The sequence below is a fragment of the Vidua chalybeata genome, chromosome 20, assembly GCF_026979565.1.
Source record: "Vidua chalybeata isolate OUT-0048 chromosome 20, bVidCha1 merged haplotype, whole genome shotgun sequence".
Lineage (NCBI taxonomy): Eukaryota > Metazoa > Chordata > Aves > Passeriformes > Viduidae > Vidua > Vidua chalybeata.
The window spans coordinates 6,862,737-6,883,385 of NC_071549.1; the positions used below are offsets into that span (position 1 = coordinate 6,862,737).

Consider the following 20,649-nt stretch of genomic DNA (forward strand, 5'->3'; position numbering starts at 1 on the left):
AATTCCTACCTTCTCTGGCACAACTGCTTGGAGCAAGTGGCATAACACCAAGTTCTTAAAACCTCCCTGCTTCTCTGCTCCCCAGCTCCTGCTTTTACCACAAACTCCCAATGGACACTCAGGGACAAAGCTGGGTACAAGCATTTCACATTTTCTGCACACTGAAGGACAGGTTTCAGATGAAGCTCTCCTACAAGCTTTACTCTCGTGGTCAGGAAAAGCAAGTTTGGGCTGCTTGCAAGTCCCAAACCTGCATTCTTCCTGACTTTTCACTCTTACACACACATTCTCCACGAGACAGATAAATTCCTGCTGCTCCTTCTTTACTGCAGTCTTCAATAAAGGACTGAGAAGGAAAATAATGGAGAGAAACCTCGAACGAGTCAAGGACAAATGATATCAACAGCTGCACAAGATATCCAGAGCTTTATGAACCATAAAAGAGCATGGAGGTTTTATTCATTCTGAAAGTAACAGTAACGTCATTACTGCACGTACCTGACCAGCATGTGCAGTGCAGTGTACACAGAACTGCTGGTTTATGGCACGTTGGAAAAAAAAAAAAAGGATTGCAGCAACACAGATAATGCTTTGGAAAGAACAATTATAAGCACCATGGACACGGGGTTTTTTGCTGGCATCAACAGATCCCAGGGCAAGCAGCAGAACTGAGGTCATTAACACAAGATTATGCCACATACAACAAAAAAGATTAATCTTAAAGACACTAGTCCTGTCCCCACAGCAGCTTGCTGAGGAAGGCCTCTGGATAAGCACAGCAGGGATTTCACATGACTGGGGCACACCTGTCAAACTGGGGCTCAGATCTGCAGTGTAAGGGGGGAACAATTCTGACAATTTTCTCCTTAACTCCATAGCTTTTGGCAACTGGCAATTAAGGCACCTGCAGGTGTTGCTCCAAGGATCCTCGTGGGTCCCTCCCAACCCAGGGTTTATTCTACTGGCCCTCCAGTAGTCTCAGATGATCTGTCACTTCTCAAAACCACCTCTGAGATCCTGGGCTGAGCTGCAGACAGGCAAGACATACCACTGGCACTCCGACCAACACTTCAGGAATTAGATCCTCTTCTCAGGACACCTCTGACTTGCAAAACTGCAGCTGGTTCAGTCAGTAAGGACAGCAATAGCACTCCTGTGCTAAACCACCCCTCTCCATAAGGAGTTCTGTGGTCTGGCATGTCACATTTGTTGGGTTTTTACTGGCAATATGATGATCTGGAGCACTGATCTTCCCCCCCAGCAGGACACTTGGGTGCCTCTGCTTCAGCCCGTGCCTCACCCACACCAACAGCTCATCTGCTGCACACTGGAATACCCTGAGGGGAAAACGCTCAGCAATTAAACCAGAGCTCAGTCCTCTCTCCCCACTAAAAGCATGGCAGAGCCTTCTGGCCCCACCAAACCCCAAACCACGAACCAGCCTTGCAAAAGGCCCACAACAGCTTGATTGGCTTTTGGGTCTCTTGGGTTTTCTCTGACAGATGAGCCAACACAATGTTGAGGAGGCATTCACAGCTCCAAATCAAGTTCCTCCTGTGATTTCTAAGTACTTGGCATTTAAAAGCTAGTAAGGACAAGCAGAGTGTCCCTCCCACACTGATCTGTCCTTTGAGGGAAGAATAAAGTGCAGTCTTCAGGTGGACACTGCCATGCTGGCCAATTCCTTGGTGTTAAATTCAGTCTTTTGCGGGGGACGGGGAAGCATCTTGGAAGTGGTTGTAGTCGTGTTTTGAATCCCAGATTTGTATCCACCTAGAAAAGAATGAACAGTTTCAGCTTCCAAAGGCACATGGGGATATTGCTGAATTGAGTGAGTCTTAAAAATTTCAGAGGAAAAAAACAAAATGACCCTGCCAGGAGCTGCTGCACTTCTGCAAATCCAAATACGTTCCCTCTCCCAGAACCTACCAGGGGATTTGTTTTCTATTACAACAAAACTTCTGCTTCAATTACTAAAGAAATTACAGGAAGAGAGACTGCTGAGAGAGCTCCATCTCTTCCATGAAGAACTTTCAAATTCAATTCCAGATTTTGGATTCCATTGAGGCTGGAGCGAGGCTTTGAAGCACTTTGAATATTGGCAACTACATTACTCAGGCTGCAGGTTTATCCCTAGGATTCAGATTCCAAACAAAATGGCCTGCACCTTTTTACTGGAGCACCAGATACCCTCTCACAACCAGAACTGAAAATATGCCTTAAAAACTGCCAGCTTCTATCCTAAGAGTAAACAGTATTTTCCATATGACATTGCATGGCAAAGTTTGGACATTTGAAGTAAATTACCCAAGGATAGCTGCTGGAATAAGGAGGATTATAGCCCCAAAGAGAAATGGGAATCCCCTCATGAAGTGCAAGGTGGCAGGGTAGAGAGAGTTGAACACTCCTGTAGACACGAGTGAACACAGCCCTTCCACACAGGCAACAGAAGCAAAGAGAGCACCTGGAAAAGAGAGATAAGAGGTTAATGGTGAGATAGGCAGGTGGTTATTGCCTGTAAACAGCTGTAACACATCACCCTCAGTGGATTCTGCCAATCTTTCCAAGGGTTTGAACTTGCCATCAGAAAGGTGTGTGAATATCAAGTGTGGTAAGGTGGGACAGGACTGGCCTGGCACGTCCAGCCTGTGGCCATGACCACCTCACCAACCTGCAGGATTTGTATCAGGAGATGACCAGGATATTATCCATCAGCTGGATTGTAAGTGCTCCAGCCCAGGGCACCTCTTATCACTTGTTAAACATTAAGTACAGCACAAGATTTAGCACCATAAATCCGCCGTACGTGCCATCGCCGTTCTAAAATAAGAAACAGGAGTTTTGCAGAATCACCTCTCGACCGTTGCCACCTGGATTCCCTCCTCCCCCTGTCTGCCCCGAGACATTCCTGTGCTGTGTTTCACAGCAAGTGCAAACCCTCCAAACACATAACTGGACAAAAGGCAAATGTGCTCCTCCTACGGGTTATCCGTGATCTTTCACCGTGGTCAATGATACAACCCTCCAAAAGCACCTGGTTCTCCCCACTGTTACTGATCTACAGAGGAAAGTTATGGTCAGGAAAATGACTCTTTTCTCCTTGTTATATAATCCATTTTAACTCTTGCTCCTTGTAAAAGTTTTGGAAATGAATGCATGGATGAATGAATTATTCCTGCTTTCCTTCCCTCGTTCTCATCTTGGAAATGCAGCAAGTCTGAATCAAAGAATGACAAATATTTGCAGGAAAAAAATAAAATCACCCTGGGCCTGAGGGTGAATGCAGAGGCACAGGAGTCCAGAGGAGCCAGGGAACTCACAACCTCCCCAGAGTCTGGTTTCAGTATTCCAAGAAAAAAGTGTTTCAGGATCTGGCTTAAGCGCAGTGGTTAATTCCTTACCTTGTTCTGTCTCACTGACCAGCTTGGAGAGCTTGGATCTGATGACTGGAGTGGCTGCCATGGAAAGGAACAGAATTCCGTAACCTGTGAGCAAGACACAGCACATTAGGGAAAGCTCACCTGAAAAATAAAGTCCCCCAAGTCAGTCCCAGAAATCTGCAGCTGCTGGCAGTGTCTCCCTGCTATATTTATACACAATTCACCCTCCTGGATCTCATAAGGCACTTCAGTCTGTCTCTGCAGTGTAATACAGTTCTGGGAAGCCTCATGTTCTAGGAGCTACACGGATGCACTTCCAACTTCAGTGTTTGGCCAACAGTGCCCTTAGCAAGCCACAGTTTTGTTGGTGCAGGAGGCAGAACTTCCTCACGTGCCTGAACTCCCCGTGAAGCACACTACCAGCACCAATTCACCAAAAGCCTGAGAAACAGGGCTTTAAGCCTTCAGCATCACCTGTAAACATCAGTGGCGTTGTGGTAGCAAGGGAAATCACCACCAGCCCAGCAATGTTGGAGATCAATCCTATCTCTGCCACCCAGGTGTCCTCAAGGCAGAGCTGCAGCAGCCTCAGCCCCGCCAGGCTGCTCAGGTAAGCCAGGTAGCTGGCGGCCGAGCCGTACCCGATGAGATCAGAGGCCCAGCACAGAGGGAAGCCGAGCTCATACACAACATAGATGTCCTTGGCTCCAAAATGCACCGTGACAATCAGAAAGAAAGCCAGGGAGTACAGAGCCAGCTTCCACCTGGAGCTCGGGTGCTCCGGGGCCGTGTACAGCCTGTACACAGCCTTGTAGTGGCTGAGCGTGAACACCTTGGCCGCCTTCTTCTGCTTCACCGACTCCCGGAGGAAGAAAGCGGCGTAGAGAGTGGCGGCAAGGCTGGCAGCAAAGGCCAGCCAGAAGGGGTTGATGTAGCCCTGGGCCTTGCGCCACTGGCCACCGCCGATGCTGGCCACCATGCCCGCGGTGCCCAGGCACGCCTCGAGGACGGCCACCCGGAACGTCCGCGCGCGACGCTCGCTGGTGTCGGCCACGTAGGAGAAGCAGCTGGCCAGGATCAGGTTGTAGTCGCCCGTGAGGCCGCTCAGGATGCGTCCCAGGAGGAAGAAGGCGACGTGCAGCTCCAGGTACATGACCAGCAGGTAGATGGCTGTCTGCAGGGCCATGCCCGCGCACGGCAGGATGAGCGCCGGGCGCCGGCCCACGCTGTCACTCCATGCGCCGAAGAGAGTCACGGAGAACAGGCTGACAAAGAAACCTCCCAGGTTGATGTAGAGGTTCCAGTGGGACACCAGTGCTTCCACCTCCTGCAGGAGAAACAGGCAGCTGATGAGCTCCAACAGCACCCACTCGGCTCCCCACTCCTCCTGGGGCTTCCATCATGCTCCCCTTCCCCTCCGGGCTCCCTGCTCCCTTTGGGGCTTCACGTTCCCTCCTGACTCTGCTTCCAGGGACTCCCAGCTCCTCTCAAGCTCCCCATTCCCCTTGGGGCTCCCTGTTACCCCGGGGCACCTCTCCTCCCCTGCTCCCCCAGAGCATCCCTCTCCCCAGGCACCTCCGGTTCACCGTGAGCCTCCCGTTCCCTCCGTGGCTCCCCAATCCCACGGACCCCCTTTCCCCGCGGGTCCCCATCTATCCCGTGCCTCCCCTCCCCCCGGGCTCTCCCCCTGAGCTCTTCTCTACACCAGAGCTCGCCGCTCCCCCGGGCTCTCCCGTCCCCCCCGGACCCCCCCGTTTCCCCGGTGTCCCCACCTGTCGCAGGGGGTCGGCGGTGGCGTTGCCGTCCCCGCAGCCGGAGGAGTCGGTGCTGTTGCGGTCGCTGTAGCCGTGCTCGGCTCCCAGCCGGTCCCACAGGTACTGGGTGGCCAGTGGGCCCTGCAGCCCCAGCGACACGGTGGCCAGGAAGAGCAGCGGCTCCACGGCGAGCAGCGACAGGCGGCGCCGGCCGGGGGGCACCGGGGGCTCGGCGGGCGGCGGAGCGGCCATGGCGGCCATGGAGGGGCGGAGGCTCCGCCCGGAACGGGACTGACACGGCTCCGCCCGGAACGGGACTGACACGGCTCCGCCGGGATGGAACTGGCTCGGCTCCGCCCGGAACGGGACTGGCTCGGCTCCGCCGGGATGGAACTGGCTCGGCTCCGCCCGGAACGGGACTGGCTCGGCTCCGCCGGGATGGAACTGGCTCGGCTCCGCCCGGAACGGGACTGACACGGCTCCGCCGGGATGGAACTGGCTCGGCTCCGCCCGGAACGGGACTGACACGGCTCCGCCGGGATGGAACTGGCTCGGCTCCGCCCGGAACGGGACTGGCTCGGCTCCGCCGGGATGGAACTGGCTCGGCTCCGCCCGGAACGGGACTGGCTCGGCTCCGCCCGGAACGGGATGGAACTGGCTCGGCTCCGCCCGGAACGGGACTGGTTCTGCTCTACCGGGGATGGGACTGACACGGCTCCGCCCGAACGGGACCGACTCGGCTCCGCCCGGGATGGTTCAAGCTCCGCTCCGCCTGGAATGAGACCGACTCAGCTCCGCTCGGAACGATCCCGGCTCCGCTGTGCCCGGAACGGGAGCGGCTCCGCTCCCTCCGCCGCCAGGGAACCGCGGAGGTTCCCGAGACCCCTCAGCCCCTCGCTGGCGCTGCAGCGAGCCCGGTGCTAAAGGTGCAGCTCCCAGGGGGTGATGTTCCACAAAACCATGTAATTGTTGAGGTGAGAAAAGCCCTCTGAGATCATCGAGTCCAGCGTTAACCCAGCACGGCCAAAGTCACCGCGAAACCATGTCCCCAAGTGCCACATCTTCACGCAGTTAAATCCCAGCAGGGATGGGGCTCCACCACTTATCTGAGCAGTCTGGGCTAGTGCCCAAACACCCTCTGGGTGAAGAACCTTTTCCTGATATCCAAAACCTGACATGCCTTCATGCTGTTCCCTCGGGTCCTGTCAGTGGTCACCAGAGAGGAGAGAACAGCCCCTGCCCCTCCAACACCCTCGTGAGGAAGCTGCAGAACACGATGAAGGCTCCCCTCAGTGTTCTCCAGGCTCAACAAACCAAGCAAAATAAAAATCAACATTTTAACTGCATTACGATCGGCAACATATTGTATTTAGCAATATGCGATTGCTTCTAGTAATTCACAGCACGTTAGAAAATGCTGCTTTTTATAAAGGACAAAATAACTTAGAAATTCAGTTAATAAAGATGGTTTTGGCTGTGCTGTTTGGTTTCTTGTAAGGTTTGGCTGCCTCGAAGAGCAGATCAGGAAGCAAAGACCAAGTTGTCCTTCAAATTCACACGATTCAGTGTTAGATTAACCTGTTTATATAAACGGGAGCGGTTCCAAACGAATGGAAATTGGCATCGCTCCTCTGAGCACCGAGGTGCTCATGGGCCACGGGAAAAGCTTGGACAAGATATAAACCACTCATTTTGCAGTAAAGCACTTACAGAACTCATTGTTTGCGTCTTTGAAAGTGTTGTGACTCACATGACAGTGGCAACCATCTCTGTGGAGGTGCTGCTTTTAAAGAACAGGCTCAATTCTTCAGCTGAGACCCTTCCACATTGGTATTTACGCTCCATAAATGAGGCTGCAGCTGGAGGCCAACCTTTGTGTTGCAGAGATACAAAAACGTGGCGTTCTTTTAGATTTCCATCGCAGCCTTAGGGCATAAGAGTAAAAAGCAGAAAAATTACCTTGCTGTAGGCTGCTGTCACTGCACTTTGTCAGACAGCAATTAAACATTCAGTGGATGCAAGATGTGGGGGAATAGAATTGATTTGAAAGCTCTTTCTCATTCTTTTTGTACCAAGGGTGAGATGCTAAAGCTCGGGGTTGGCATTAAGAAACGTGATGCTGTTTGTTGGGAGCAACATGCCCAAGTCCAGCTTGCAAATCTGGCAGCTGATTTTCCATCATTAGCACATTCTTCAGAGAAAAAAAAAAAAAAAAAGCCCTGGCAGAAAAGGGAGGAGAGGCAGAAAGAGCAGAAGCTTTTTGTGGAGCTGACATCAGATGACCTAATGGCTGTGCTTCCCTTTGTCTCTCTCAAGTACGCTATAATCTCAAGATAATTTATAGCAATAAAATGGAAATGTTATCATCATTACCTGAGAGATGCACCTGGATGATTTAATAAAGCCATCAACGTAGCATTAACAAGAAATCACCCTTTGGACTTAATTGATTTTATTTATTTTATTATTACTTTTATTAATTTGTTACCCTTTGGACTTAAAATGTTTAGTACTACTCCTGTTAATGTATAGATTCTAGTGATTCACAGCTTGTGTTTTGGAAGTTGCCTGCAACTGGGACAAGAATCACTGGTAATTTCCTTTTTCTTCTTAATTCCCCCTCGCCCCAATACACCCTGCGAGTTCCCAAAGCTGTGCCTATAAACCTGCAAGATCAAAAATGTGGAAAAAAAAAATATAAAAAATAGCCCAGTGTCTGCTGCAGGGATCTCCTGCAGCCAAGTCTTTCCCAATCCACTAAGACCTAAGGTAAGGACTGTCAGTCCCTTTCTGTCTGGGGACTTGATGTGGCACCCGGTGACAGCAGCTCTGCCCAGTGGGTTTTGCTTCCCAAAGTGAATTTTTCAAGGAACAGACATAAACATCATAAACAATTATGCTTCTATAACTTTTTACCCTGGTGTTTCTAATCCCTATATTTGAGCATTACAGATGCAGATGTCATTTTCAGTGTTCCCCCATATTTTTTGAAAATTGAAATAATTTTGCAGCATGTTCTGGAGTGAGCAGTTTCTCTTTTTTCATAGAAGGAATAACAGTACCTATTCAAAGAGGGCATTATTAGAGACCAAATCATTAATATTATGTTTTTAAAAGTGTAAGGTCACACTTTCAAAAACCCACTTGCTCCACAAGGACTTAATTCTCTGATGGATTTATCACCTTCCTGAAAGATTCTCTTAAGAAAGTTCCTGCTCTGACACTCTTTTACTGTCCCCTCCCTTCTTTGTTCTCTTCCTTCTTTCTCCGATTACAGTTCCAAAAACAACACCCAATCTCCCGAGGTCAATGGTTAATATTCCCTGGTGTTTATATAGGCTCCCAGCAGTGGATTGCAGGCCCTTCAGCACTGGGCTAGCTCCAGCACCATGGCTTTCTCCTGGCAGGCAGTGCTGGCCTGCAGGAAATACCTCATCGTCGTCCTGGTACCCCTCGTGTTTCTCCCTCTGCCTCTGGTTCTGCCCACCAAGGTAAGGGATTTTTCAAAAGCCTCCACGTCTCAGAGCTGCTCTTTTCAATGGTGAAGAGGTTCTTTCTCACCTGCAGCTGCTGCTTGGAGATCTCTTTTCTTTTTTTTTTTTTTTTTTTCCTGAGTATATTGGGGCAATAAAACAGCAGTGGGGCATAGATGGATGAGGAGCTACAACTGTGATTGCATCTTCTAGAGGAACACTCAGTGACATGAGAGAGATTTTGTGACTCTTGCTTTGCATCTGGCTGATGTAGAAAAGGACTTTCTATGCTGAAGACATTTGTGTGGACCTAAAGCTCAATTTTAATCCTCCTTTTCATTTCCTAACAGTGTTCAGTCCACATCTTCTTTTATTTTTTTCCTTGCTGTCACTGCTGCTTAGAAGAGGCATTTTTAGGTAGATAAGACATTCTGATACATAAGGGAAAATAACATGCATTTCAGTCTTGCTCTAACTTATTTAAGAAGAATCTTCCCAAACAAGGATTTGAAATTTAAAACACCAAGTTCTGGAAGACACCTGGCTTAAGGCTCCTTCAGGAAAAGTTGACTGAGGAGCTGCAGGATCTGGGTTGGTATTTCTGGGGCATTGATCATTTAAAGAAAGAGCTGTGAGCTGACAGAGTCTTCTGCTGCTTCCTCACTGTTTCTTGCACTCCCAAACTCTTCATGCAAAAAGATCTAATCTCTGGTCTCTTATTACGGCCCCAGCACCACAAAATAGCTTGTCCCAAACTGCCTCTCCTGTCACTTCTCTTTGGACACCAAATCCTAACTCTTCCCTCTGCTCTCTGCCTCCCAATCCCTGCTGATTCCCAGTTTAGATTCCTTCTCCCAAGTTCCATTCTCCACCTGCCTAACCCTTCCCTGCCTGTCCCAAAGCTGTGTCCTCCTCTCAGCTCTGTGTCTGAGTGTGGCAGCTGGGCAGGTGTGGCCTCTCATTCCCTCACTAGCTAAATAAAATAGTTCAGATTATTACTTAAAATCTCGATAGGAAGGAAAAAAGAAAAAAGTACCTTTTTTTGCTAGTTAACTTTCAGTAGGCAAAGGAGTTACTGAAGTGAAAAGAGATCAGGATCAGGAAAGTTCTAAGGAGACAGAGAGTGGGGTTTTTTTTGTTTGTTTTTTTTTTTTTGTCCCGAGGCCACAAGTTCAAACTCAGTCACTGGAGGCATTGTTACATACAGTGAGTCCCTGGAGTTACCTGAGGAATGGTTTGGCAGTCTTGGTTCAGTTGCTCTTTGAAAATGACTCTCTCTGGTTTCTATGCGGTCGGCAACAAGACAAAAATTGAAAACGTCCTGGATTTTTCCCTTTGTGATTTAAGGAAACCTTTGAGAAGGGTTTTTTGGGGTTAAATTGTGCACTGTGCCAATGCTGAGCAGGAAAAAGCTGGTGTCTCTGCACACAGTGGTGTGAGCCAGCAGCTACAGGGTAGAATTTCACTTTTTTTTCTATTTTGTTCATCTATTAACCTGCCCTAAAATGACACAGCACTGGACACTGAGCTATTATAATTAAGAGCAAACAATGCTAAAAATCTTGCTTAAAGGCAGACGAATGTCCTTACAGGATGACTGATTTTGGGAAAACCCTCTCCTGTTCGCAGCAGGATGGAAGACAATGGCACTGTGCCTATGAGTTACATCCCAAAGCTCTGCTAGGGTCTCTCAAAAGGCACCCCTCTGTGTCTTTTAATAACAAAAATGGAGAAAAAGAATTGTCAAAAGGGCAAATTGCTCTCAGTGATCAGTGGGATGAATAATTAAGGTTCTTAATGCTCTTGTTCATAAATAAGGCTCAAAAAGAAATATTTTTGTATCTTTGGGAATCTCTTAGATTTACTTCTTCAGCCTGGCTGCTTTGATAATTCACACCTAGATTGCTGTCATCTTCTTTCCTCCAGACTGCTCAGCTCCCTGCTCAGCTCCCTGCTCATCCTTTCCCTTCAGCAGCTCTGTAACCTCCACACCACATCCAGAATTCCTGAGCGTGTTCCCAAGCATCTCAAATCCAGTCCTGTCACCCATTATTGCAGCTCTGTAATCCAACCTCCAAAAGCATCACTAGTTTCGTTCATCCTGAGCAGTATGTTTTAGTGGACCACACATCCATGGTTTTCTTCCTTTGGCTTTGGTGTCTCCCACAATTGTGCAAGTTCCAAAACACAGCAGACACCAAAACCTCCTCTTACATTCTTTCTCAGCCAAACCAAATGCCACTGTTGTGACAAGTGATTTTGAATCTTTTCAGTGTACAGGGACTGGCTTAAACATTGTTACATGAAATTTGGAGTGGTTGTCCAAAGCAGAACTAAATCAAGGTTTCCTCAGACAAAGAGTGACATGAAATAGGGCATCTCACTTTCCTCAAACAAACAAGACAAAGTCAGTGGAAGCTGAAATGATCTGTGACCAGTCTGCCAGTGAGCCTTTCAAAGTCTCTACTAAGCTAAAAATCCAGTGAAAAGTTATCAAAGTATTTACAGTACGAGGAGTCCAGGCTGTTGAAATTAGCTGTGGCTCACCTGGGCCATGACCTGCAGCCCGTGTGAGAAGGTGGAGAAGCCTTGACTGGATCAGTAACTGATTCTACAACTCAAGGACATAAATACAGAATATAACACCATCAGCACAATCAAGAGGCCTATTCAGTGATTGCCAGTTCCTTATCATGAAAGGTCCAAAGTCATCCTCGCTTCTTCTCCTCTGGTACTATTTTTGCCCCCGCTGAAGGCCTCATCTGCTCCTCAGAGTTCTGAGGAGATTGCTGCACAGTTTGACACTTGATTAGGATCTGCAAAGGTCAGAGGCTAGATGGGAGAGAAGCACAGGAAACAACCTTTTCTCTAATCCCTTTATCAGGCAGTGAATGTAATTATGAGGCTTCGGAGGGTTCGATGCTCAGCGTGCTCTGACTGTGTGTCCCCTTCCCCTGGCAGGAGGCACTGTGTGGCTATGTGATCATAGTGATGGCACTTTTCTGGTGCACAGAAGCCCTGCCTCTGGCTGTCACAGCTCTCCTGCCCGTCCTGCTCTTCCCACTAATGAATATCATGGATTCAACGACAGTAAGAGATCTTCTTCCATGTATTAATCAGTCAGCTGCTTTTTTTCTGGGATTATTCCCCAGGATTATGATGGCCACCATCATAATAATTATATTTATATTATTGATAGTATTATTGTTTTATTTTATTATTATTATTATTATTATTATTATTATTATTATTATTATTATTATTATTATTCTCTGTATTCTCCATGGACTAGAACTTGCATGAGCCCAGAGTGAGCTCTGGGTGGAGCTGCTAATCTGAAATCAAAGCAAATTCCCCATTCAGATGCAACCCAGAGTTACTCCCTGCTAATGCCTTTGGAATAAGCTCCCTCAGAAGATGTCCCCTCTCTTGTGACTCTTCCCTCTCCCTTGTCCCACCTCACAGGTCTGTCAGGAGTACTTGAAGGACACCAACATGCTCTTTTTGGGGGGCCTGGTGATGGCCATTGCCATCGAGACCTGGAACCTGCACAAGCGAGTGGCTCTGAGGGTCCTGCTGATCACTGGTGTCAGGCCAGCCCTGTGAGTGACAGTGGTGGAAATGCTGTGGGATAAAGGATTTTATGGCATTAGACTCCCTCTCTGATGGGGATCTGCAAATCTTTCCCTGCAGATGCTTTCCTGCAGCCCAAGTGAGTTAGTGCCTGAGCAAGCCTTGCAAATGCTGAGGTGTTACGCACCTGGTGTGTCTTTTTTTGGTTTTTTTAAATTTATTTTTAATTCTAAAAGGTTTTTAGGTGGAGAAATAGCAACAGGAGAGTCAATGCTGGAAAGAGAAGGGTGCTGCCAGGCTGGGCCAGCAGCACAGGAGCTTTGGACAGGCAGGAAAAACCACAGCTGAACATGGAATCTCTGCCTGCTGCTGATTGCAGAGAAGAGAAAATATGAGGATGCTCGTCTGGAAAACAACAATTGTTCTCCAGACCAGAACTTTAAGCTATACACAGTCTACACCACCCTGTTTAATCAGTTTCAACTCATAAGAAGAGGGAATACTGAAGGAAATTACAAAGCAATAGAATAAAAATGCATGCAAGATAAACCCCTTTTCATCTCATATATAATCTTCATCTCATCTAAAAAATAATTTTGAGACTAATAACAGAGTAATACTGAAACGAGGATTAGAATTTTAGATGAGTAAGAAGAGAATCTTAAATAATAGGGGTGGGATAAAATAACATGAGGAAAAAAAAAGATATCATCTTCCTTATGGCTTAAACTGATTGCCATTTGGGATCAAATTCAGTTTGCAATTCCTCTTCAAAATCTATTACAATGCATTAACATGTGTTATTGAGAAATGTTTTCCTCTGAAGGATGTGGGATAAGCAGGATCTGACTGGATAAACTGCTTGCTCCAACCTACCCGGTTCCACTTTCTTATCCATAGGAATGTCAAAAAATTGGTTGAAAAAGAAAAATTGATGTTAAGTCTTCACTGTGTGGCTCACAAAGCAAATCAGGGTGGGAGGAAATGCTGGGTGGGGATTGCTGAGCATTCTCCAAAGCCAGCATTTGTAGCTGACTCTTGGTAACAAAAAAATAAAGAGCATTGCAGGGCTGAGTTCTGATCCAGCTTTTCCAAACCTTCTCATTTCAGACTCCTGATGGGTTTCATGGTGGTGACAGCTTTCCTGTCCATGTGGATCAGCAACACAGCCACCACTGCCATGATGGTCCCCATAGCACAGGCGGTGATGGAGCAGCTGCACAAGTCAGAAACTGAGTCTGGCACCCCTGGCCAAGTGTCTGAACACACCAACAAAGCCTTTGAGCTGCAGGAAAAGTCACCTGACAGCTCCAAAGAACCAGAGGAAAAAGGTGAATGGGTTGGAGGTGGTTTTCTCTTCAGGGTGATGGAGGATGACCTTTCTCCTGGCGTAACAGTTCCTAGTAAATCCTAAATGAAGACTGTCCCCAAAGCATCCTGACTGCACCACACAGCACTGATGAGGCCCTTCCATGAACCAGACAAAACCACAATTTTTATTATTGTTATTATTATTCTGACTTGGCTGAAGTTAGATCAAAAATACAAAAAGGTTATAAGTACTCAACAAACCGACAAAAAGTACAAATTCTCCACTAGGGGAAGCCTTTATATCAGGCTTGCTATTTCCCTGCATATTTATGTTAGTTCAATTATTATCTACTGTGTAACTTATCATATAATAGGGGATTCCCAAGGCAAAATTTCTGGCCTCTTTCCAGCAGGAAGGTTAGGGATTAAAATGATCTTTCTAATCCAAAGGTACACAATCAAGCAACAATATCTCTTTGCCAGCTGTCTGCCCTCTCCCCATTTTTGAGGTGATTCCAGTGTTTCTGAACATAAATCTCAGTGCCAGCAGACAGGTGCTGGTTTTAGAAATAGCTCCCTTTAGCCCAGCTCCTCCAACTCTGTTATAATTCTTTGAATTCTTGCCTCACTCCCCTCCATGTGCAGTTCAGACATCGCCCTCATTCACAAGGAAGTGTCAGCAGCAGGTTCAAACTTTAGCACACATTTCAAATTCCCCTCTGAAACACTGCTCTGTGTCAAGACAACCAGTGAAAATGGGCAGAAGATCAAAAAATTAACTATTCCAGCCTTAAAATGAGGAACTTTGGTTCCTTCAGCTCTGAATCCATTGTGTTCTAGCCTTGAAATATTGAATTATGCAGGCCCAAGGCCTTCTCCTGTCCAATATAGCTCCTGCATCTCCTTTGTTCCTTGGGATCTAGGTAATTCTCATGTCCTGACAGTTGAGGAAGACAGGAAGAGAAATGAAGAGGTTGAGCAGAAACACTTGAAGCTGTCCAAGGGAATGTCCCTCTGCATTTGTTACTCATCCAGCATTGGAGGGATCGCCACTCTGACTGGGACAACTCCAAATCTGGTGCTGCAAGGACAAATTAATGAGTAAGTCTGGGATTATACACCCTCCAAACTGCAGCATTCTGCTCCAGCTGACTCCCAGGCAGCACAGAGAAGGAAAATGTCAGTTTGGTCCCTTTCCTGGGAAGTGAGCTCCTCTTCCTTAATGGGCCCCACAGAACCTCCCCTTTTCTGACTCATTAATGAAGGACAGAAGAGAGTGTGGAATTTTGGATGCTAACAGCCACCTGCATTTTCCAGCATCTATAAAGACAATGGTGGCATCATCAACTTTGCCTCCTGGTTCTCCTTCGCCTTCCCCACCATGGTGTTGCTGCTGCTTTTGGCGTGGACGTGGCTGCAGATCCTCTACTTGGGCTTCAAGTGAGTACCCCTGAGCCCCTGCCATCCACCTGGTGGGGCCCTGAGCAGGACTTGTGCTCCACCAGTGAGCCTTTTATTGAAGAGAAAAATCACACAGCAGGCGACAAGGTCCTGACACACACCAGAGACCAGAACAGCACACTCAGTGCCTGTTAAAATTCTGCAAGCTCTCCTTTGAGGAATCTGTGGATGAAAACAGGGAGGCTCTGAGTGCCCATGACCTGTTCTGCAGCATTGCTGTCGTGTCCTAGGAGATTGCTGTGCTCCAAAGCAGGAAATTGATTTCTACAGAGAGCTGTAAATGCCTTTGTGACCAGGGTTGCTTCAGGACTAGAGGATTAGTTCTGTGCTAGTTCTGGTGCAGATCACCCCACACAGCCAGCCTGCATTTCCTGCATGTTGAATACTCAGCTTTTCATGGTTGTATTATCCCAGCTTCACTCATTTTACATGGAAAGAGTGCTGTAATGCTGAATTACACCCGAAATGCTTTTTTCACTTTCAAATTCCTCCTTTAAAATTCTCATTTTCTGTCATTTTAAAAAGTTTGGCAATTCTTTACCTCTTAGTAAAGTGATCAAACAGCCTTGTCAATCACATTAACATTGTTCTGGTCTAGTAGAAGGTGTCCCTGCCCCTTCATTGGAATGAAATGGAATTTAGAGTCTCTTCCAACACAAACCATTCTGTGATTCTGTATTTTTTTTTCCTCATAAACCCCAGATATCTCACTTCTTTACATTTAAGTAATGAACTTTTAGGGGCAGGAAGCTTTCTTCTGGTCATCTTGTCAAGACATACAGCTCCTACTCACCATGGTTGCAAATTATATTTAATTTCAATATTCATATATAAATACATATAAAGACATTATGATTGAGTATAAAATTTAGATTGTTAACTCTCAGGATACCTGGCAAATTTCTCTGACATTTCTCGTCCATTTTCTTCCAGTTTTAAGAAGAATTTTGGTTGTGGTGCCAGTCCTGCTGCCAAGGCTAAGGAGCAACAGGCCTATGAAATCATCAAGGAAGAGAGCAAGAAACTGGGCAAAATGAACTTTGCAGAAATAGAAGTTTCAATCCTCTTCATTCTCCTGGTGGTGTTGTGGTTTACAAGAGAACCTGGGTTCATCCCAGGCTGGGCAACAGTTCTCTTCAACAAAGACAATAAAAGGTAGTGCCCCTTCTCCTCCTCACTTTGAATGAAAATGAACCAGGCTGGATTTCATCCAGCTGGAATCACAGCTGACTAAATTCCTGACTGCTCTACTGCAGCTATGTCACCGATGCTACCGTCGCCCTCTTCATTGCAATGTTGCTCTTCATCCTCCCTTCTGGCTTTTCCAACCAGGACAGAGACCAAGAGCAAACAGGTGAGTCACTGAAGCACCACAAATCGCCTGTCTGAAGAGGTATGTGGGAAATTTTCACTTTTTGGGTTTACAAAGGAAATTTCAAATATCAAATAACACTTCAAAACTGCTCCTCCAGCTGTGTGCTTTAGGTTTGGCAAAGCACGTATCACATAAAATTCTGTTTCTCATCATTTAATTAGGAAACTCATCAGTTAATCAGGAACTCATCAACTAATCAGTTTCTCATCAACTAATTAGGAAACTCTTATCCCAGCAGTGTTCCTGCCCCTGTTGTACACATTTGTAAAGGATTCTGAGCTGGAATCTTCAGGAGGGAACGCACAACAGAAACACAGAGCTGCTGCCACACCTCTAACTCACCCTTCCCTGCCTCCCACTGTGCTCTTGGAGCAGCTACAGATCATTCATTAGAGCTTTTGCAAGTCAAGTTTTAAAGCCATTGTTGATGGTGCTCCCAGCGTTCTCTTCGGGAGATAATTCCAGAGTTTGCTGACAGAAGGGATTCCTGACGTTCAGACCAAACTCGCCTCCCACCAAGAAGTTCTCCTTTCTTTGGAGAGTGCAACGTGGCTTCACAAAATCTCTTTTGGGTTCTAGGGGGCAGGGCAAAGTTCCGGGCACCTCCACCCCTCCTGGACTGGAAAGTCGTCCAGGAGAAGATGCCGTGGAACATCGTGTTCCTGCTGGGAGGTGGCTTTGCCTTGGCCAAAGGCAGTGAGGTAACATTCCTCGGCTCGCCTGGGATTTGTGTCTTCCTGGGTGGTTCCTTTTCCATCTTGCTCTTCGTGCTCTCCCAGGACACAAGAGGGCACACCAGGAGCATCGAAAGCTCCTTTTCCCCAGGTCCTGGTGGTGGGACCATCCTTGGAGTCCTGGCATCAAATCCTTGTTGTTCCCCGTGCCAGTCAGGGCAGCACCATTAACGGTGTTTCTAGAAAAGTGGCTGATTAAGAAACTGCCCCAACGCATTCAAGGTTCTTTTAAATGAAATGTAATTGATGCAGCCAGCATGACGAGATGATTTACCCAGGAGGGGTCTCCAAAGTATTTCAAACCAAGGATTTACAGAAATAGGATTTAAATTCAACTGTTAGAAGAGAAATGTAGAGCTTGCTAGAGAAACTTCAGGAGCAGGTAAAGAACATCTGCAGGAATGAGTCCAGTGCTACACATTATTTTTCAGTAATGATTTAAGTGATGGAACAGACGATCCATTTGTTAAATCTATAGACAATAAAGAAATTCTAAAAGGCTTCAAGTGCCTAGGAATACTAGTTTAGAATTCAAAGATCAACGTTAAAATGGAAAAGTACATGTTTGGAAAAGGAAATATTTAGGAAATCACTTTAATTTGTCATAGAATAAATAAGCAAATACATAAAAGCTTCATCAGAAAGCCCAGAATGACAGGGAGGATGCTGCTGCTTCCCAGTGACTGACAAGAATGAAGGGTGTGAAAAGATTCAGAGAGTTATCAAGATCTCAGACAATGTGATGAAATGACATTAAGTCACTGCAGCATCTGATAAGATATATATATATAAATATTTTAGGAAATTAATTCAAATACCTTTGCTTTTATTAAAAATAAGCACCTCAAATATTGATCATGTCCAAGTAGTGATCTGAACAGAGAATTAATTATTTGCTGTCAATAATGGAATGTAAATGCAGGATCTCCTACTTTCCAATTCCTTGGATGGGAAATAATGTTGATTTTTTTTTTTTTTGGGGGGGGGGGGTTGTTTGTTTGTTTGTTTGTTTGTTTTGGTTTTTTGTTTTGTTTTTGTTTTTGTTTTTCTTTTGTTGGCTTTTTTTTGTGATTTTTTTTTTTGTTTAACTTACTGAACAATCCTGTCTGTGAGCACTGGCTGTGTTTTCCTGCAGTTTGCATGAGAACTGCTCTGAGAAGGGAGGGCTGAATTGGCATGAGAACTGCAACAGAGCATTGATGTGGCTCTTCCCTCTCCAGCCTGGCATCCCTGTCTGCTCTCTTGCAGGAATCTGGTCTGTCTGCGTGGCTGGGCACCAAACTGACCCCTCTGCAGAGCATCCCTCACCCAGCCATTGCCTTCCTGCTGTGCCTCCTCATCGCCACCTTCACCGAGTGCACCAGCAACGTGGCCACCACCACCCTCTTCCTCCCCATTCTGGCTTCAATGGTGAGTCCCAGCATGTCAAAATACTCTTGCAAGGGCACTTTTCAGCTCCTCAGTTGCCAAAACTGGCTGGCAAAGCCAAGCACTGGTTCCTGTATCCCATCAGGGGTATCAGACTTAAAATGAAAATCTGTGTGCATATACGAACACACACCGTGCTTAGTTCAACCTTTCTAAAATCATTGCTGGTGAAAAGCAAAGGGATTAAATTCATTGGCACATGAAGGCTTCACCTTCTGGCCTAAACGTGAGGTCACTGCCAGCTGTACTTGTTTTTTCCCAATTTGTTCTGCACGGAGGCAGCAGCAGCAGCAGCATTTCCTTGCCTGCATCATCCCATGACTGTATTTCACCCCCACCAAGGCCTTCCAGAAGTCTCTGAAGGTGATAGCATGACCTAATTCAGACTTCTGCATTTCCACTGGAGATTCCTGCTGCTGGGATAAGACAGAGCTCTGTAAACTGAAAAGCTGGTTCCAGACAGAAACTGGAATGAGCGCCTCCAAAATCTGTTTGCATAGGCCACAGACTCCAGCCAGCCCCTAAACCAAAGCTCTCACCTCCAGAGCTTCACCTGCCTCCCCTGATAATTTAATTTTGCTCCTAACCAATTCAAAGCCAGGGTTTAGAGCTGAATATAAGCATTATTTATCCATTTATACAGCAGCAACACAAAGCCCTGACCACAAAATCAATTCTTTCATTTGCTGCATAAAGATGCTGGAAGTGTCTAAAGCAGCATCAAAATATGAGTGGCTGCAGTGCTTGGGGAAGAATGAGGCTTCTGACATGGACAAATGCAATCAGATTTCTGCCAGAAGGTTTCTGTGCATTTCTGGGTGTCAAACCCATCGTCTCTGCTCTCTTTTTGTGCACAGGCTGAAGCAATTTGCCTCAACCCTCTCTATGTCATGCTGCCCTGCACACTCTCTGCATCGCTGGCCTTCATGCTCCCCGTGGCAACTCCTCCCAATGCCATTGTCTTCTCCTATGGACAGCTCAGGGTTATTGATATGGTGAGGAAAAAAAAAAAAACATAACACTTTCTCTGCAGAATTTTCACCCCTAGGTTTGATCTTTTCTTTTCCTAATGCGTTCTTCATGGGGGAGCGTTAGAAAAGTCAGCGTGCCCGGCTTATGTCAAGTGGAAAGAAGACGTGTGTGCATGAATAAAGGGTTACACTGTCTCTAATACACTCTGAGAATCTTAGAAAGGTGCTAATGAGCCTTTAAAGAACAGCCAGAGCCTCTTGAAGATTTTATAATAAGATCTGTCAATGTCTGACTGCTTGAAAAACCCAAATGTAGAGCATGAGGGTGTCCAAGAGCCCTGTCACCTGGGCAGTCCTTCTGCAGGGACAGGGAATAGCCTGGCACATCTCACTGGGTGCCCTGATGCCTCAAGAAGTCACTAAAGTGATCAAGAGACAGCAGTGCCATGTCTCTTGATAATTTATTATTGACCTATAACTTCAATGTCTCTTCCCTAACTTATAATTGATCCAAGAAGAAACCCAAAGTAACAATAGAGAGAAATACCAGGTCAGAATAAAGGATTAAAAAGATTTTGGGACTTCTAGTTTTAAGAGTTTTATCCAATGGAAACTTTTCCCTTTATACAAATTATATTTGTGAAGAAAACTTGAATATAATTTGGTGGAGGTGTGAAAGGAACGCCAAAGAGAAAATCAAACCATGCAAACCATCCTAACCATCAAGGAAGGAAAAAAAGTGCTCAGGGCTGCTAACAACGCTTCTCCTTTCTAATTCTAGGCCAAAGCTGGGTTTGTACTCAACATTCTGGGAGTGCTGACCATAACTCTGGCCATCAACACCTGGACTTCATCCTTGTTCCAGCTGCAGACGTTCCCATCGTGGGCGAACAGGACAGGGACCTGCCTGTAACGTGGGGAGGAGGCAGACCCAGGAGTGCTCCTGCCAGAGCTGCAGGGAGAGCAGGGCTATCACCCACAGAGGCAGTGGCTTAGAGAAAAGCCTGTCCCGTGGAAAAGGACAAGCAAAATGCTCCCAGTGGTAGCAGCAGTAAAATTGCCCGGTTGCTGTTGGGTTTTGTCACCCTGACAGGAGGACAAGGTGATTTTTGGCTTTCCAGCCCTCCCACCTTTAGATTTTCTGCCTCTGCAGGGGTGTTTGCCCCCAGTGCTTTTCCAGTAAGTCTGA

At 46.7% G+C, this 20,649-nt stretch overlaps 2 protein-coding genes across 4 annotated transcripts; one reads left to right on the plus strand and one right to left on the minus strand.

Moving 5' to 3' along the window:
- Positions 1 to 407: 407 nt before the first annotated feature.
- SLC46A1 (solute carrier family 46 member 1) lies at positions 408 to 5,574 on the minus strand. Its single transcript, XM_053961628.1, has 5 exons — positions 5,153 to 5,574; positions 3,855 to 4,707; positions 3,402 to 3,485; positions 2,308 to 2,464; positions 408 to 1,773 (listed from the first exon to the last, which is right to left on the minus strand). Exons 1-5 carry the CDS (start codon positions 5,393 to 5,395, stop codon positions 1,698 to 1,700), a joined length of 1,413 nt encoding a protein of 470 aa, XP_053817603.1. The 5' UTR covers positions 5,396 to 5,574; the 3' UTR covers positions 408 to 1,697.
- A 2,949-nt stretch (positions 5,575 to 8,523) lies between these two features.
- Positions 8,524 to 20,484, plus strand: SLC13A2 (solute carrier family 13 member 2). Of its 3 annotated transcripts, XM_053961285.1 has the most exons (13): positions 8,524 to 8,625; positions 11,569 to 11,697; positions 12,073 to 12,209; positions 13,291 to 13,437; positions 13,505 to 13,543; positions 14,449 to 14,592; positions 14,809 to 14,931; positions 15,886 to 16,107; positions 16,209 to 16,335; positions 16,921 to 17,028; positions 18,310 to 18,471; positions 19,347 to 19,484; positions 20,242 to 20,484. In XM_053961285.1, the coding sequence occupies exons 1-13, from the start codon at positions 8,524 to 8,526 to the stop codon at positions 20,371 to 20,373; spliced, it is 1,710 nt and encodes a 569-aa protein (XP_053817260.1). In that variant the 3' UTR covers positions 20,374 to 20,484. The 3 variants fall into 3 exon arrangements, with proteins under 3 accessions (XP_053817260.1, XP_053817259.1, XP_053817261.1); XM_053961284.1 differs by having other exon boundaries at positions 13,291 to 13,529; positions 14,436 to 14,592; positions 16,209 to 16,310; positions 16,914 to 17,028; XM_053961286.1 differs by lacking the exon at positions 8,524 to 8,625 and having other exon boundaries at positions 11,584 to 11,697; positions 13,342 to 13,437.
- Positions 20,485 to 20,649: the final 165 nt, after the last annotated feature.